A 19,677-nucleotide genomic window follows, 5' to 3' on the forward strand; every position below is an offset into this window, starting at 1 on the left:
AACTTTATGGACCATGACTGTTTATATTTTAGAGGTCAAGTCAAGTCAGTTTTATTTGTGTAGAGCCAAATCATAGCAGAGTTTGAATTACTGCCTCGTTGTTGTATGTATCCGCCAACCAGTCAAGCTGCCATTTATATCCACGTCTGTCCAGACTCATATGTGGTCAAGAAGGAATTTAATATAAGATATTCAGTGTATTTTTGGCAAAATGGAAGCTAATGCTCCAAGTATATTGATGTGTATGATTCCAGTGAATAATTTCCACTGAGAAACAGGCTGTCTTCACTTTATTTTTTATTTTATTTAATTTTTTTAACAGAGGAGTAATAGAGAGCTGAAAATTATGTCACAGTGAAGTTGATCGTTGACCTTTAGGATTTAACATGTCATCACTTCATTACTTGATCAGTTTAGGCATTTGTGATATTTGTCATTATTAGTATAAGAAATCTTGAGTTATGGCCAAACCGTTTTTTGTGAGGTCACTGTGACCTTTACCTTTCATCAATCCTTGAGTCCAAGTGGATGCTTGTACAGAGTTTGAAAAAATCCCCTCTAGATGTTCCTGAGACGTCATGTTCACGAGAATGAAACAGATGTGAATTGACAGTGACCTCAGACAGACAAATCCTCGAGTACAACTGGACGTTTGTGCCAGATGTAATGAAATTACGGGGATGGGACAGGCGTGAGGTTACAGAGACCTTTGACCACTAAAATCTAACCAGTTCATCCTTGAGTCTAGGTGAATGTTTATGCTGAGTTTGATGGAATTTCCTCAAGGCGCTCTTGAGAGACTAATAGTGGACCTACGTACAGATGGACAGATGGAAAACTCAAAACATAATGCCTCTGGCTGCAGCTGTTGTCGGCACAGAGGAATAAAAAGAACAGATCGTAATCAGACAGATTCTTAGGCCACACATAGGATATATAATTTTCAAATCCCTTTATTGAACATCTTCAAAGCATTTCCTTGCATTCATCTTCATCCTGTTTCTGAACAGAATCATTGCTGTCACTGTTGATGGTTGCCAAGTAAACACTGAGCTATTTCAAGCAGCCTCTGTTAATTTATTTGATTCCACTGTTGCTCATGGTCTGAGCTTTACACACTCCCTTGCCGGCGACTTCAAAGGCAGCTCCCTTGTAGGTCGCAACACACTGGCCGTCCGTGCGGAGGTCTGGCTGAACCTGCTCCCACACCTTCTTCTTGGGGTTCAGCTCTTTGTCTGGTTCACCTGCAATCAAGGAGTCAGTTTGAAACATTAGAAACTCTTCGGTTCTCTGCTCGGAAAACACACACACAGGATTTATGAACGCAGGACCAAAGTTTTATGAGCTTCTTGTGATATGTCATGTCCTTGGATAACCTACTGAAACACTGTTTTGATATATTCTTGCTAGACAAATTGATAGATGACTTTCAACTTTCCGTCATGGATTTTTCATATTCAGCATACACTGATACAATCTGTATAACAAGCTGAAGCCAAAACAAATTGTGAGCAAATGACCAACTGTTATATTCTTGATTTATCAGGCCAATTCTAATTTTATTCCTCCCACTTGAATTGTGAATAGCCTGACTAGTCTATCATGTTCTATTAGAGCATTGGCTTTTTACAACTGCCAGTTGTTCTTCGCCATAATTCAAAACATCTAAACGGAACTTCTCAGAATCAAAATACACATCCAGGGAAAACAATTAAGGGAGAGTCTCGTTTCACGATGCCTTTGTTTTTTGATGTCGCTTGGCATTCATCAAAAATCAGAGCCGGTACTGGCTGGCTTCTGTCTGGTGTCAACTTTTCCTTCTCTACATGTATGAGGACACAAATGTGTTTCATTTCCCAAGGCTGCCATTTCTGCCGGTTTACAACCCGAGAGTGGCAACAATCAGTTTTGATCAGAAGCGTGAAAGAGGTTTTGATGAGCAACTTGCACACATTCTTAACTTCAAGCAGAAGTACTGGGCCCCATTAGTTGGGGAAATGAAGGCAATTACAGCCATGTACTCACACCAGCCATGGATTAGCTGTAATTGAATCTGTGCTATGGGAGAAAAGCGGGAAACTAGCAAACTAGACAAACTTCTTTCACCTCTTATTTTCCATTATTTGTTTTGCAGAAACAGCCTGTTTTTACTGTACTGTTTTAAACAAACAAGAACTCAACACCACAACAAACCATCCGCGAATCCCGCCTTTGCTCCATCCCTCCGCTCCTTCTGTTCTCTGGCGAGCCATGTTTTCAGAGGATGGTTCGAATAGGACTCTTTAATGTCGTATCCATAAAAATGATTCTGGCCAAAGGGATCCCTCATGAATCAAACAGCTTTTAGCACGGCTGGGACATGTGTACAGCGGGGATGAAAGCCTTGGCTGATGCAGCTGGGCTCTGGTGACCACAGATCCACCTACATCATATCCTCGTCTTCACTTTTTTTTTTTCCCCACAGGGAGCTCCCATTTAGGTTATTGTTCTCAAAAGAATGGATGAATAACAAGAGCAATCCTCTTCTCACCACCGATATTCAGCTTTGAGTTTCAGAGCCAGAGAGACTTAAATCATAACCACACTGGCCTGTTGGTGGCGGTCTTTGATTTTAGTCCAGGGCTTCCCAAACTTCTTCATGTTAAGAAACCCCACAATATATATATATATACACATTAGACCATGGTCCTTCAAATTAAAAGGGTTTTGTCTTAAGAAATCCTCTCTGGGTACTTTTTTAGGTTTGAACATAATTAAGTCTTCACAGACAATAAATGATGAAGCGAAGATCACCATAAATTACAATAATCAAAAAGACATTCTTCCAACTTCCAAAAAATGTGATTATGCTTAAAATATTCTATTTGTCTTTGGTTTGAAAACTACCGTTTTAGGCCACAGTCATTAGAGACTGTGTTTCTAATACTTCATAGGAGGGAACTCGCCTCTTATAACCTCAGGTTAATGTGTTAATTAATAGGAATTGGGTTCACATGTTCCTTTTTTTCCCAAGCTCATTAATATTAGTTGAACTTAACAGGGCAGTTAGGCACTCATCTTTCTGAGTTGGTTACATTCCAAGCAAAGAGCGTTGATTAGTCTGTCAAATCAGCAGTCACAGGCCATTTAGCCACCACCAAACAGAACCGAGGAGTCTTCTAATGAGAGCTTTCAGTGGGGTCTGAGAACGCATCATGATTGGTGTCTTCAGTGGAACGAATGTGGAAACTGCTGTGTTGTTTCTGGCAGCAAGAGCCTTCAACGACACTGTTCATTACCTAAAGTCAGAGGCATTTTGTGGAAACTAGGCTGGGAAATTTCTTTCAGTTGGCTTCATCAATGACACTGGGTGGTAAGGAAACATTTCTAATGTCTGTTTGGATATGATTCTAATATTTAAGTAGGACTATACTCACTGACACCGCTTTACATTCAAAGCTTCTGTTGAGGCTTTTGAATGAAGCTTTGAATGTTTTTCATCATATATAAGAATTCATCACCCTAAAAACATCCTCAAACAAAATCCTCAATTGGAGAAAATTGATTAATCAGTTTAAATGAATCCTTTTTATTAAATCAACTAGATTTAATGAAATCGTTTATTGTTGCTAGACTGCCCTGTGAATACAGGTATGCACCTCTATTTGTGTTTGGCAAGCAGAAGAGAAAACAATCCTTTCACTGAAGTGAAAATGTTTTTGAAAGGCTAAATTCCTCAAAAGTATGGACTGAAACTGAATAATTTCTTGGATAAAAACACGTTGTGAATTTTGGAAATGATTACAGTTATCTTTTTTTTTTTTTTAATAAATTTTGACTTTTTAACTTTACAACACTCTGGGGTTGTGGGAAATGTTTCTCACACGAGTCAACAAAACAATCCTACACAGCGACCACTGGAATCTTATTCAACAATCAGTTTAAAACTAATAATTAGTGCAGCTTTAATAGGTAACCAGGTTTCAACAGAATGAATAGATGTGAAAAAAAAAACAGTTGAATGTTGAATTTGAATGTCGACATCATGATCAAAGTTTTCAATGTTTCGACACAGCTCTACATATAAGATATTTACTAATGATGCATAAATCTGGATCGATAGATTGATTCTATATTCAATGATCGATATTATCAACGCAGAGTGAAAATATTCACCCACATCGTCATTTTTAATTCCCATGGCATGTCCGTGTTACAAAACTCCTAAAGAATTCAGTCATAAAATTTTTGAAGCGTAATTGAGTTGATTTTTGTGAGGTGACATAAGTGTAAGTGGACGTATGATACAGGCTGATATCGATCGCAGACCCATAAATTGAATCGAATCGTGGTCGACTTTGTGATATCAGCAAATACTGTATCATCCAAAGAATCAATATAATATCGCACTGATGTGAAACTTGTGATTTCCACACCTACTAATGACTGATCTGTTTTTCAAGGTACAGTAAATAGATGATGGTACCTGGGAAGCCCTGGAAGGTGATTCTGTCCCCTGGTACTGCTCCACTTGGGGGGTCGAGGATTTCGACCTTGTCTGGCGAGCTGGCACACATGACCATAGCCTGAGACACCACTCCTCTCATCTTGGCTGGCTTTAGGTTACACATCAGGACTGCCATGCGGTTCTGCATCTGCATGGGGGACAGAAGATGAAATACATTTTTACAGACCATATGTAGCAGACAATAGAAAATAAAACCAAATGATACCCATTTTACTTAAAGTGGCCACAAGGAACTTTCATATTGTGTTGATTTTGGAGGCCGCTGTGGACAAAAGCAGTGGTGTTTCTATTGCCATGACCACAAAATATAATATCAAAAATAAAATTACTTTGCCTCAGAAAATGTAAACATGAGCTTTTCCGAATGGCATGCTGATTTTAAGGAGAATCCGATCTGGTGGAAGGCATTTAGAATAACTACAACTGAATATAGAAATATCCAATGTTCCCATTGATGGTCTTGTTTGCATATGAAGGATATAGGGAGGCATCAGCAATAAATTAAGACTGTTTAATAACAAGTTAAAAACTCCTTGTAGTACCCTTAAGTCAAAAAAACACCATCAACATATGTGGTCTGTTTGGGACAGATGATAGAAAACTTCAGACTTCAATATAAACAATATTGCCAAGTCCAATGAATTAATTTAAAATGACTGTGTCCGAGGTTTATGGTTTGTTTGCCTCATTTCATAAACCAAAGGGAGCAAACAGGAAAACTTTAAACTCGAGCCTGGAGACCTCTGTGGCTTACCAAAATTCAAAAGAAGACAAGAAGGAGTTTCTGCCAAAAGCTGAGAAAAGGAGAAATCCAGCATTCCACGAGATGATGTATACCAGATCTCAGAATAAAATCATAACTTTTTTTGAGGGACATCTTTTAAGAAATTGCTTCATAAATCTAAAATTACTAATGCTGCTTTGACAGGATTTTGGTGGAAGTTTTCATTTTTTTTTTTTTAGATCTAAGCAGTTTTGTGTGAATGTTCTGGAATAGTATTTACAAAACAAACCGTCTGACTTGAGTAATATTTTATGTACAACGTAGATACTTGTCTTAACAGTTACTTTATGATTAGCCTGTCTCAGACTCGTATTTCTGAGTAATGCCTTATTTATCCCAGTACAACATGCACCCAAGTGTGCTGCCATAAAACCCGTAACGCATTTCTTCAGATGTTTCACTCCTGCATGCTAAACAGAAATAGATAACAGCTCATATGAATAAGACAGTTAACAAGAGAGTGAAGTAAAACTTGATTCTTGATCAGACACACAAAATAGTTTGGCCTTTCTAACTGCAGTTAGAGAGCAATGAAAGGCTGTGCCACAAATTACTGCAACAGTGCCAACCGTTTTAAAAAGCTAATGTTTAATATTTGCCTGTGTGCATGGAAAAACTGTTGTCAGTTCCAAGTATCTTGTCTTAGATATAATAACTTCGGTCAGTGTTTGTTAAACATGATTTCAGCAGGCGTATGGTTCCATTTAAATGATATGCACTGTCTGGATGTAGAATTCAGAGGCTCCCAGCTCCACAACTATGAAAAAAAAAAGAAGATATTTTTAGCATAATTAAATTCTACAAACAAATTTCCTCCAGGAGCAAATCATAAATAGGTAAATAAATGTGAAAGCAAAAATAAAGACCACAGAATTTAGCTAAGAAGTCACCTTAAATGCACTAATAAATCATTATTATGGCCCTAGTGGCCATTAATGTATTCATACTTATACAAACTGCTCTGCTTGTGTGTCTAGTGAAAAAAAAAACCTCTCAAATAGATAATAAATCTGCAAGAATATGAAATTCTCATTTATATTGAAGCCTGCATCTTCCTCACTCACAGATACTGTAGCAGGCCAGCATACTGACTGCTACTGATTTTGCCAATCTGAAGCCTAGTAAGAAATTCAGCGATCATATATTATCGCTTTATTTTCAACCTCGGAAACAGGCTAAACAAGCTAAATCAGTAAATGTGTGTTCATAACTGCATATAATCTGGGACATTCTTGTGTCGTCGTCAATAAATCGCATGACAAAGTTCCCTGACCCAACACTCAACACTGCTCAATATCAAAAGCTACTTAGCACTTTTTCAATAGCAAAGCCACTGACAGCGTTTCTGTCAGTCTCTGATCTCACTAAATTTCAAATGTCAGACTTGGCCTTCGATGATGTATTGTTCACAATTCGGTATTCACCACTGGCTATTTTTGCTTTTATAACATCCACTTTAATGTACTGGCTGCTAACAGCTTGTCTACATCACCGGTGGATCAGCGCCATTTCACTCTTTGGCTGGATGTGAGATTAGGAGTCTGTTTCACACTTTTCCAGAAGAAGAAAAAAACAAACAAACAAAACATGTTTGTTCTCACCTGTTGCCCATCCACATTTTCCTAAATTTTACCCATGCCTGTGAATTTATATAAATATATACTTTAGCTGTGATGCTACTTTTTTTGTGGATTCTCTGGTAGGCGGGACTCTGGAATAATGTAACTGAAACTTCATGAAGGTACGATTTAAAGCAGGGCTTATGTATTAAGATTGTTTTAGCTAGGTGTATATAATAAACTAGCAACAGAGTGTGTGCAGGTTGTACTGTACCTGGTCCAGAGGTATGTGGTTGACCAGCCCGCTGACAACTGTCCTTGGAGAAGTCTCTCCCACATCAACCTGCTCCACATAGAGACTGTCGGCATCTGGGTGCTTCTCTGCTGTGATTATGCGTCCGACACGCAGGTCCAGACGAGACACGTCCACCTTGGCTTCTTCTTGGCTGGGGGCTGCCTGCTTCTTCTCCGCTTTCTCCCCTCCTGGCATAAAAGAAGGGAAAATGCTGTTATACTACACGCTTCACATTGCAACCTAAAATCATTTTAACATTTCTTTGCACCTAATTTGTGCTATTTCATTACAGCCTGAAATGAAAAATTGGTTGGGAGTTGGAATTTTGGTCGGGTGAATTCTCAACACAGAAAGTCAGACAGTAGCTATCCATCATCGTATTAAGGGACAGCTTGCTGAAGGCATCTGTGAGAGTTTTCATGCTATTATACCAAATGTGCGTGATATTATAGGAAATGTTTTTTTTTTTAAAGCACTGAGAATATTTCAACCAACTGGTATGTTGCTGAGGGAAATTCTAAAAAACAAATCATAGTTGAAACAATACTGGGCATCCGTCTGGAATCTGATTTAATTTCCTCCTGTAAATGAAAACAAAGCCCACCAATGTCAGGCCCCGGGGTTGCATGCGTTTCAAGTGATCCTTAAGTAAATAAAAAATTAAGGAAATGAAAATTACTTTTTCACCTCTTTCCAGAAATGTGGGGGTACGCACTTTGACTAAATGACAATACCAATACCCGCTCTTGGCTGGAGGTGGCTGCTACATGACTCAGTAACATAGCGGAATAGCAGATGCTTCCTCCCGAGAGACAAAGTACCTTTCACTCGCCTGCTTTGCTTACACACATTCATTCCAGCGGGTTGCACTGATCAAATGAACACACAGTCTTTAATCATTCCTCTGAGCCCACACCAGCTCTGAAGAATATGAATTCCAACCCTGGCCTTTGATATTCGACATTTCTCCCCCGTGTAATCAACGCTCGGCAGCGATGACAGCGCAGCGACGTAACATGACCAGGACTACACCAAGGTTACACGTAGGTCTGTGGGCTAACAAGTGATGACTGTTTGGATGAGGTGAGAACATTAAAGCGAGAAGTAATGAAGAATTTAACATGATCAACAGCTTATTGAGAGGGAGTGGTATCACTCATTAACAGCTCCCTAACATCTGGATGGAGGAAATGCCAAACAGACCAATGAAATTGTCAGTGTCTTAAAGCTCATTTCTTCCCTTTTCTAAATTATAACCCCATAAACACATCCAGTGCTAATCATTCATTTTTCAGCACTCATTTCTCAGTGTCTGACAATTCTCCTAATTAGTCCACATAGCTTAGAGCTCAAACAAAACTAAATATCCCCTGTAAACCAGTGGTCTGCAACCTGCGGCTCTGGAGCTGCATGTGACTCTTTCGCTCTCCAGTGGCTCCATGTGGCTTTGACAAAAAAATTAAATGGGAGTAAAAGATGGTTCTTTTTACTCCTGCTTCTTCTTTCTTCTTTTTTTTTGCCAATGACTAATCTTAAGTCTCCCTCGGCTAGCTATGGATCCCAAATCAAAATAAATAAATAAAATTAAATAAAAAAATGCTCTGTGGAAAAGAGTTTCAACTCCAGACAGATTTTTATTTCCCCTTTTTGGAAAAAAAATGGCTCTTCTGATATTAAAAGTTGCCAACCTCTGGCTTAAAGGGATGAATGGGCAACAGGGTGGGGTCGGGGGGTGCTTATGTGAAATGAGTGCTCATATATTAGGTAAATAACTTGTCAGGGATTGGAACTCTGAAACTGTATATATACCTGTACAGGACAAGCTAGATAGACTAGCTAGATATATCTTACAGGCATGTGCAAACTATTCCACAAAGGGCTGAGTGGCTGCAAGTTTTTTGCTCCAACCAACCAACAGCACACACGACTTGACTAATCAGCTGTTTGAAGACTGAAATCAGTTGATTAAATGAGTCGGGCCTGGTGTGCTTCGGCTTGCTAGGAACGAAAAACCCGCAGCCACATGGCCTTTCATTGAATAGTGTGGACATGCCTGAACAATTTGCAAAGCTAATTCCCAAACAGGCCGACGTTACTAACTGAAACAAGTCTTCACCGACATTACAGGCGCACAATAAATAGACTTCAGGGTAAAATCAGAAGGATTTGTCAACTGGTGTTTGAAAACGCGACAGAAAGATAGAATGTTGAGTCTCATTCGCAGGATGTCATATACCAACATTTTGGGTTGGTAAAGCAATCCCGAGCACAACAAAATAATGAGAAAATAAGAAGGTACAGGCAGAGGGCAGGGTCATTACAATTACAGACACCACCGCACACTTGCAGTGGGTCATAAGTCATGACTGAGAGGGACTGAGAATCTGTGCATTGTTTTGGTTTTGTAGGAAAATCCTGCACTGTATTCCTTTAACACTGACTGAAAATTGAGATATTGTGTTACATGAATCTTCGAGCACTAATGACAGTATAAACATAGCAGAGTGGATTAGCAGAAAGAGAGGAAAGCAGACCACAAACCCGTAACTTCAAAATAAAAAGGTCTCTGCACTAGAGTTGCAAATTGTAAGCATCCAGCACAAGACTGAAAGTAATTCACTAGCATCATGTTAATAGATCAGATAAATAAAATTAAATCTTGTGTAGTGGCGGGTGCTGGTCATTTGCTGACATTAGCGGAATCCAGTTCTAAAAAAAAAGGTCCACAGGCTATGATAGGCAACCATGAAAATTGGGGACAGTTTAATTTTTTAAGTTGTATAGTACCTTTAAAGGCATGGTATGTAAATTCTGCCCCTAAGGGTCTCTCTCATATTATAGTAACAATAAAAGACATACTTTGATGAGACTGTGAAGTAGTGAGAAATCATGGGAGTTGTTGTCTTCTTTGTTAAACCACCATTATTGCCAATGAAAATCTATCTGAGTTGACTCAGGTACAAATCATGTTAAGGGAACGGGGCAATATACTAAAGTTTAAGTTGCACTTCCTTCCTCTGACATAACCAACACATCCTGTTCTTTCCTGTAAGTTAAAGCAATCGGCGGCTGAACAGAAACTCACAGTTCCTTTGAATTGACTACAGATTTCTCTCAGTGTCAACATTGTTGGATGCATTTGTGATAATGTAATGCACAACTTAACAAAATATATAACACAGGTCTCATATTTTCTAGACATTGTAATTTTTTTTTTAGATACTTTAATTGGAATTCTGATGCAGAGAGTTTCCTGTTTTGAATTATATACTTAACAACAGTTTAACACCATTACATTTGATGCATAGGGACACTTTGTTTTTATAATGAGGTCCTAGAATGATGCACATCCACAGAAGATTAACATTAAATGACCCTCAAATGGGATTAAATTACCCATGACATCAGACAAGGACACCTCGTCCCAAATGTTAGAAATCATACAGCTATTTAAAAAGAAGCTTCATTAAACATTCTCCAAGTGAAGCCCAGAGATATTGGATCCGTCAGGGAAACGATATCGCTGCTTTTCATCCATTATCACCTGATATTAGAAATTCAAATGGAAAAACGTGTTTGGAGAAGGTCAACAGACTCTTGAGGAACAGAACGCTGAATCTATCCAACTGTTGAATGAATGTAATAAAAAAAAAAGCATAATGTTGATGAAGACTGAAGTGAGTTGTCACTTTTATAGATTTAATATGGTCCTATAAACAGACTGAAAATGAAATACACAACACAAATGTTGCTGTGTGACATACCTAAACAGACTTAATTTCAGCTCCTAAAAACAGTTTTATTGGATGTGAAAACTTCAAAGGATTCATAATAAAACCCTGCAACGTGCCATAGTTTTTTTTTACTCCAGCAGTTACCTTTTTTCTCTGGCTTCTTCTTTTTATTCTCATCTTTGGGAGGGGGGCTCTGGACAGCAGCAGCAGCAGGAGAGGCAGAGGGCGCTGGTCCAGAGGGTTTGGGAGGGGTGGGCTTCGAAATGCACTCAACACTGGTGTCACCTGATGGCATGGCCACGTCGAGCACTACGTGACGGACACAGGAGGAAAGGTCAGTAAAAAAATAAATGATTAAATCGTAGATCGACAACTGATATTCTCTGCAGTTTCCCAAATGCTGGATAAAAGAACGAGAAGAGACGAGTGCAGCAGCTGCTGAGAAAGATCATTTACATAACAAATACACAAAGGTTCACTACAGTACTTCTTAGTTGTTCCTTTTCACGCACAGAGCTGGTTGCATCAACACAATACAACGAAATGACACAGAGGGAGCTTTATTTACACACCCAGTGGGAGGACTGCTCTCCTGGTGCAAACAGTTTTGATGGGAAAATCACAGTGTCCAAGTGGATAGAGACTCGGAAAGGGAGCTATAAAGCAGGGAACAATGTCCTACACAAACTCTCCAGAAAAAAATATAACCCTTCATTTAAGGCGCCTGATGTTTGAATTCCTACAAAATCCAGGACCTGTGTCTGACAAACATCGGTCTGCAGGCACACCACCATCACCATAATGCTTTTAATTACCTTAATTCCATGTTATGTTAGGACCTGAGAACGGGACCTTTCCGGTTTACCTTGGAATTACAGACAATGACCTCTTAAACTCTTTACATCCCCTTAAGTTTACTCCTCAGGTTTTTAAGAACCAACGTTTTACACACTATATGCCAATATCACACACTTTATGGCACCTACAGTGAGGTTTTATTGGTGCACCATAAAACTAAAGCACAAGACATCTGCAACAATGTGATTTGATATATGGACAATTTATGCATGCATCTCTAGAAACATTAGATGTACTAATTAGATGCACTCATCAATTTTCTCATTAGCAATAAATTACTGTAAATGGCTATGAATAATCTCTGTAAGCTCTGTAAATTTGAAATGGCTGATCACAGCAGTACAACTGCTACGCAGAAACACTTGAAGAGGAAGCACTGGAGCGCTTTGTCAAGATGGCAGCAATAGCAGGACAGCACCATCCCCACCAGAACATGATCTACAGTCACACGTAGAACATGTTTCTTTTATTTTCTAAATGTTTCTTCATCCTCATAAGTAATTTCTGTACCCCTGCTGTTATGGTTATCTTACACCACGTGTCGTCCAATGTTGTTATTTGGCCGTTTTATATTTCCCGCTTACTTTAAAGGCAATGTTTGAGAGTGATAATTGCTTAGACTGACATTACAGGCTGTTGTTACAGCCTCCAGGAGGAAATAAATCTAAGTCATAATCATTTTAATTTTTCAGTCAAGTACTTAAGTAAAAATACTGATTATCCAGTTCAGGGAAAGAGTTAAAACAGTGATTAAGTTAATCTATGTGTCACGGCAATCCTTTTGAATTTGAGGTCAAGTATTGAATGAAACACTCAAATATTTATGATGCACGTTTTTGATTTTTATTTCAAAACCTTAGATTGATTGACTAAAAAATAATAATTAGGAACAGGCCCAGTTATATAAAATGAAACACACCAGTGCTCCTCAGGTCAACTGAGATCTTTACAGTTCACTGGTTTCATTTTATGATTCAAACACAGACACAATTAGCAACTAGTCAACATAGTGAAGCATTTAGCAGCTAACCAGCCTGATATTTCAGTCATGGCTTGGTGGAGACCAAAACAGAGCTTAAAAAAAAAATACTGAATATTGAACTCTCATTTGTCACGTGAGCAAAAACCTGATATTGAATTAATGCTCATGTTGCTTCACGAATGCTTGGTGTGTGAATACACAACTATTTGCAATCATATTTGCTATAACAATTTTATGAGCAAAACCAAATCAATGTAGCTATAAGCTCTGTGGGTTTGAACCGCACTCGTCTGCACGATACGATTGGAATGAGCACCAACGGGCCCAGCAGAGTTTAAGATTTTCAGTGTTAAAATGGTGTCGAGTCAAATATGACACTGAACTTCGAGTGACGCTTTGCTGCAAGAATGTCGTTTTTCTCAAAGTGCTATTAAAGCTGCGTTCAATAGTTTTCTCATCCCAATAACAAATCAGCAAAGCCGCTTGAAATTCCTTTCAAAGAGCTTCATATTTATCCATGTTTTGATTAAGCTATTTTATGCCACCTTAAAGCTATCGAAGAGAAACCCCCAAAATAAACACCATAATTAGATACAATGTGTGGAAAAACATAGTCTCGGGTATATTGGAACACATTTCTTCAAAGTTCCAACACTAACATATTGAGCTATTTTGAATATGGTTAAATTGCTTATTTCTTCCAGTCGCCCCTTTATTCCTGAAGCGTCTTTCTGGGAAACATTAAATGTGCGTTAATGATCTGAGCTGTTTGCCGTTGAATGTCAACGTATGTCAGACGCACAATAGCTGACAGACATATTGTCCCCATCACTCTAATGGGGATTCTTGAAGCGCTATGGTTGCTTATAATAAAAACAAAAAAAAAGATCTGGTTATAATGGGCTGAGGCGAGAATGCACAAGATGTTATCATTGATAGTGCAAACCAAACAATGCTCTAATGAGCAACAACTGACACATCAAATGTTCCTAAGTCAGCCATACACAACCACTTCTATAACTACATATCAAGGGTAACAACATCAAGGTCTTTCTAAAGAAAAACAAACATTTGATCTGTGATTGAAGTCTATGCTGGGAACCAAACTCTACATACCTCCCCTCTTCTTCTCTTTTTCCAGCAGCTGTTTTTTCAGTTCCTCGATGTCATTCTTCAATTTGGCGTTCTCCACCATCAGTTTCTTCTCTTCTCTGACACTGGCCTGGACGACTGCGGAAAGGCAAATTCTTGTTACCTCTCAGCGCTGGAATGAAATTTCAATATCCCGAAGGACATTTTAGGAACTGCCTCTGAACTAGCACAAACACACGATTGACTAAAATATGATGAATATTAAACTCTAGCCATGAAATTGTCCACTAATCCAGTTTTTGGATTTAAAAATAGTCACAAGCAGTTTTACAGTAAAAAACTCTCTCTTTTTGTCCTTTTGCAATAATCCATATTTCTCAGCGTGCAGGTGATTGATTTAAATATATTAGTATCATACAAGATAATGCAGTTTTTTTGCAGTTGCAACAGAATTAGAAACTCTCTCTGCTGCTGCTAACTTTTTAAAATCCTTAAAGACAAAACTCTACCCAGGTATCGTTTATTTAATTCTTGTCATAATAGAGAAAGTTACATGTATACAGCATTCATTCATGTACAAATGTATTAATTTTAAGTCAAGCCCACCTAAAGTGTTTGGGATTAATTTAGCTGATTTGGCCCCCCTTTTTTATGAGTCAAACTTAAAGATAACATGGGAAATTATCTTCAGAATGACAAGTACACTTCCTCATAACTGAGGCCTCAGGTTTAATAAAACTGCTAGTAGTGCTACAGAGATTTCATGCTTTAAATTATGATACTGTGAATCATGTATGTAAGCAGCTCTTCAGCCAAATGATGATGTCACTCCTCACTACTCACAACACAGGACACGAACATTTAATTTGAAATGAAGCCTATCAAGCCAAATTTCAACACTCTGTCTCCAATGAACATAAATATACTTTTTTGTAAGGTGACATAGAAGTGTTGTAGTGTCTGGGTGTGTGTCTTACTGGCTTTCTCCTTCAGCAGCTGGACTTGTTGTTTCAGGTACTCGATGATCTGGTCAGCTTCGGCTGCTCGCTGCTCCAGCCTCAACAAAGGATTGTGACCTGACATCTTGAAAAAGGAGCGGGATAAAAACCTGACAAAAAAAAAAAAAAAAAATCAGCATTCAGCAAGCAACACTACAAAATGAAATATAATATCTTTAGGCACCTAGACTAGGTTTTATAAAGTATATTTCCTTTTGTTTTAAGTGCAGACAAAGGTTTATGCATCAAACTTGCATGTGCAATGTATAAAGTTGCTCGATTACATGTTATCTCAAGTTTACTTGTGACACTGGCAATGTCAAAAAAAGAGTTGGCATTCTAAAGTAGAGTGCTGAACATCTACAAAGATAAATGTTTGGAGTTACAAGGTTTGCATTCCAGTACAATGCCGCCACAAACTACCGCCTCCAAAATGACCACAGAGTAAAGTCAACTCCTCTCAGACTCTCAACAAAAACTTTACATTTCCCACAAAGGTGGAAATGTGTCGCAGAGCTGTTCTGTATGACTGCATCACACGGCACAGGGATTTCCTATTTTTGTGTAACATATCATCATATTTGTTTTAACTCGTCATCAGAAAACACAGCAGGAGGCACTGTGGATGCTATATTGCTAAATGCCTGACAGGACAATCACATTCTGAAACGTTTTCCTCATTAATATGCGCCCCTGTGGGTAGAAACCATGTGCTAACAGGATTTTCACAACTGATGTAGTTTGTCTTTTTGCCCAAAGTGACAAAATCTAACCTTTGTCCACAAGGCATGTTGAGAGATAATCAGAACAACATGTGTTGATTTTCATAAAAATATGAGACAATAAATCAGCAACTCCTGAAACAGTTCAGTGTATAAAAAACTCAAAATGGTCTTGATATGTTCCAAGTGGACTTTGGCAAGCCACATTCTTGGCTGAGTTTATATCTGTGTTTCATGGTAACAAGGGGTAAGATGTGACATGCAGATAGTTAATCCTTTAAACCATTCTTAGTAACATTATGTACATTCAGTGTTGGAGATTAAGTTCAAAAGGAATCGGCCACTCAGATAAAATATAGCTGGACACCAGCTTGGGTTTGGTATAATGTTTCTTTATCATGTTGCGCTTGGCAAATTACTTCTCGAAGAGGAAAAGAAGGATTTTTACAAGGCTGAGGCATGGGGAAGAAAACTTCTTACACATATTACAGGGAGGCGCTGGAAAACAACAGCTGGCCCGAGATGAAAACAAAATGTTGGGGGATGAGGAAATTAGAAACACAAAAGAGCTGGAGTTGATAAAATCAAGGATCAAAGCATTGTTTTTAGAGAAACTGAATTGATTTAAACAGGACCAGTGGTGGAGTAATAGCAAGAGCCACAAAAAGGCTGATCTCATTTGGATAACCTCTGAAAATGGGTCCTGGGGCTGAGGTATGGTCCACAGCATGAAGACATGAAGAGGTCATTTCAGCTTTGGAGTTCCAATGGAAATGTGTTAACAATGCTAAAGTGACGTGGGCTGTCACCAGCTTTCAGGATGTCTAATTTTAAAGTCTTCACTGTATGGAAAGCAAAATATCTTTGATTCATCTCCTGATTCACAACTGTATACATTTAGCTCCAGCTGTCCCCTGTGCTATACAGCTGGTGAAGACATCTGACTTTTATCAGTCTCCTATAAATAGACATAGTCATGCAGTTCATACAATCACACAAACATTTTACGTCTACATCCATTTTCAAATTAAAATATCAAAGATAATACTGCCCAGCAATACAAAGGCTACACAGGTGGTTTGGATCAAATCTTTAAATCTGTTGCTTTAACCACCAGCTCTCTCTGGTTTGGTGCTGGTGTGTATGCGGACCCACCAGGACTCAAGTGTTTCCTTTTTTCATGCTTCATTCCCACAGTAAAAATATACTGCAGGAGGACACTTCCATACCTGTCTGCCAACCAGACCTTTACACATGAAAAGACAGTGCAGCATGCCAGCACCACCTGAAGGCATTAGGAGGAGCTACACATTTGAATTTAAAAGAAACTATGAAACGCGTAGTCGTCAGTACCAGACGCTGTCAGTGGTTCCTCCGAGATTCTGTATGTGCTCTTCTTTCTCAGATTTGATCTTTAATTATTTTTTTAGAATGCACATGGAAAAATAAATTTACACATAACTGAGTGAAAAAAATGTAATAACTGAGTGTTTAACAACATATTGGTAGATTTGATTACAAATCTAGCATGCTGGCCATTATTTAAGGTATGTTAACATGCTATTTCATGGAATTAGCTTCAGTGCAGCACAGAGTAAATGACCCGAGGTTAAACAGTGACAACGATACAAAACCCAAACACCAATTACTGTGTGCACTGAAAACAGCTGGGGACCTGACAAATGGCGCTGCAGTGAGTGATTTTTGTTTTACCAGATCAAATGGAGATTAGTTGCAAACTTTTTAAATAATTAATTAATTGCTGAAGTCAGTTTTCAAGCAAAAATATCAAACATTAGCTGGTTCCAGATTATTAAATGTGAAGATTTGCTCTTATTCTTGGTCACTGATGATAGTTAACGGGTCTTTGGGTTCTGAAATGTTAGTTGGACAAAAGAAATAGGGTCTAACCAATACTGGATGATATTTGAGGCCGATGCTGGTAGCAATATTAGAGAGCAAAAAAATTCTGATATCAATATACATCGGCCAATATTCTTTATACAGAATATAATATACAGAACATAGAATATATACATTAACAGACATTTTTTGCAATGATACCTCAAAAGTGGTGAATATTGTGCCAAACATATGTAATGGAGGCAGGATATTTTACAGTGCAACAGTAAATGTTTTTGTACAAAATGATGACAGGGAACTGAAGCTGTTAAGTTTCACTGGTATTTCTAGTAATTATAAGTAAATATAAGACAAACAAGAAAACCACAAATAGAGCAAACTATATTTATATATTAAACCAGAATTAAGAACAAAAAAGATTAAATGCACATAAAATGCTGCCAATGAAGTTAACAAATGAAAACAATCTGCATTACACTATACACTACACAACATATGTTCAGATACCCATATAGACCGATATAGCTTTGATAGGCCAATAATTATGATCATAATGGGCTGTCTCTAAAAACAAGAAATCTTCATGTCACTTTGGGCTCTGATGTCTGTTAAAATGTTATGAGCATTTTCCCACAATTTCCTACATTTTGTAGACTACTATAACTGTAAAAATAATTGTCAGATTAATCGATGTGAAAATTGTCTTTAGTTGCAGCCCTAAGGACAAATCAGTAATAGTGAGACTCTCATGATTGGGGCTGCTTTACACTCTTGTTTACATTAACTGTTAAATGTTTACTGGATAAAATGCCATTTTAATATCAAGAAGTGCTCATCTGTGTGATACTTTTTAATTTCATACTCATTGCCCAAGTGTACTGAATTTAGGAGAGCGCTGAAAGGATTGGATCACTGACAGCAAATTAATTGATAATAATTTAAAACAAAATTGTCTAAGGTATTATTACAGTATTATTACATAGTTTGTCTAATTCATGTAGAATGACTTCCTCAATACCACCAAAATAGGTTTTGGGTTGGGATGCTGGCAAGATAAAATACACATTTAAAAAATAATTGTGATATAGTTGGCAGGCTAATCGATAATGAAAGTGATAATTGGCTGCAGCCCACTTACTACAAGCAAAGACCAAAACATGGAAAAATTGTGTAATCATTTGCAACTCACAGTAATCAAACTACAATAATCATATTTCATATTGAGGTAGTTAGTGTTAATCACAAAAATGAAATGAACTGGCTCTAGATTGCTCAACAATGAGCACTGAACATAAGTTAACGCTGTCAGTTAAATCAGTAAGCTATTAGCCGGGTCAGCTCACACAGAAGTGCTATTTCAAAAAAACGGGAAGGAAGATCAACTCGACTTGAAGCTAACTCTCGTGTATCTAGCACGGATAAGCTAACAGTACTAGCTAGACGGCTGGATAGACGTTGATGTTGATTAAAGCAATAATGTATAAACACAGAGGCTTTAAAAACTTACATGAACTCTTAAGCAGCAACCCCAACACGTTTCATGGAGCACCAGGGGCTGACAGCTGCTGGTCCTGCTAACATTACATCAGCTAACTGACAGACAGGCGGCTAGCTGTTAGCCTCAGAGGGGCTGTTTCAGGCCCCCGTTAGTAGATCTCTATACTATCCGGATATAATGAAGGCGTGCTCCTTAGCTAGCCTTATGTTCTATAGATCGGATCCCGTCGAGCAATTCACGGCGGCAACGGATATCGCCTGTTTATAATTACTATAAAGAAAAGCTATTTCCACATGAAATACGAAAAATAAATCCAAGAATGTTTTAGTAATGTTTTGAATTTTGTTAAATGTTTGATTTAAGCTCCACAATCGTTGTCATATTCTTAGAAATTGTAGTCGGCGCACCACTTCGTCGCACAAAAATAACGTCGTCGGTCACGTTCACTCAGCTGTTCCCATCACATCGCAGAGGCAGGAAAGGAATTCATTTCAAAATATTTTCTCAATTATTTCAAGTTCATTTTGTTCGACATGGCCACACAGCCTTCCCATTAAGCGTGAGTAGACACAATTTTCGGATATAATGCACATTGCATCATTGTTTTTTCCTACCCGGATATATAACGCTAATGCAGTTATTTTCATAACTTAGCTACAAACACAAAGTAAATTAACCGCAGCATCACTTTGCACACTCACTGTCGTTTGTTTAAGTCAATGTAGCTATAACTGTATGGTGTAAATATATCGTTTGTACAATGGTAGTGTTTGCCTCAGCCGACT

At 38.2% G+C, this 19,677-nt stretch overlaps 2 protein-coding genes across 3 annotated transcripts in view; one reads left to right on the top strand and one right to left on the bottom strand.

Moving 5' to 3' along the window:
* Positions 1-935: 935 nt before the first annotated feature.
* Positions 936-19,034, bottom strand: aimp1a (aminoacyl tRNA synthetase complex interacting multifunctional protein 1a). The gene is made up of 7 exons (XM_084715236.1): positions 18,902-19,034; positions 14,789-14,919; positions 13,836-13,949; positions 11,024-11,188; positions 7,125-7,333; positions 4,466-4,634; positions 936-1,244 (listed from the first exon to the last, which is right to left on the bottom strand). Coding segments are annotated over exons 1-7 (957 nt in total). The 5' UTR covers positions 18,904-19,034; the 3' UTR covers positions 936-1,077.
* Positions 19,035-19,098: 64 nt separating this feature from the next.
* Positions 19,099-19,677, top strand: part of tbck (TBC1 domain containing kinase) — a 69,723-nt gene continuing 69,144 nt past the window's right edge. Inside the window, exon 1 of one of the 2 annotated variants that reach the window (XM_084715234.1) lies at positions 19,099-19,451. In XM_084715234.1, the coding sequence (XP_084571360.1) occupies positions 19,242-19,451 (210 nt within the window). In that variant the 5' untranslated portion in view covers positions 19,099-19,241. The remainder of the gene's footprint in view (positions 19,452-19,677) is intronic. The other variant, XM_084715235.1, reaches the window with a different exon arrangement.

Source organism: Lutjanus erythropterus, chromosome 3, assembly GCF_056507025.1.
Source record: "Lutjanus erythropterus isolate fLutEry1 chromosome 3, fLutEry1.hap2, whole genome shotgun sequence".
NCBI classification, from domain to species: Eukaryota; Metazoa; Chordata; class Actinopteri; order Lutjaniformes; family Lutjanidae; genus Lutjanus; species Lutjanus erythropterus.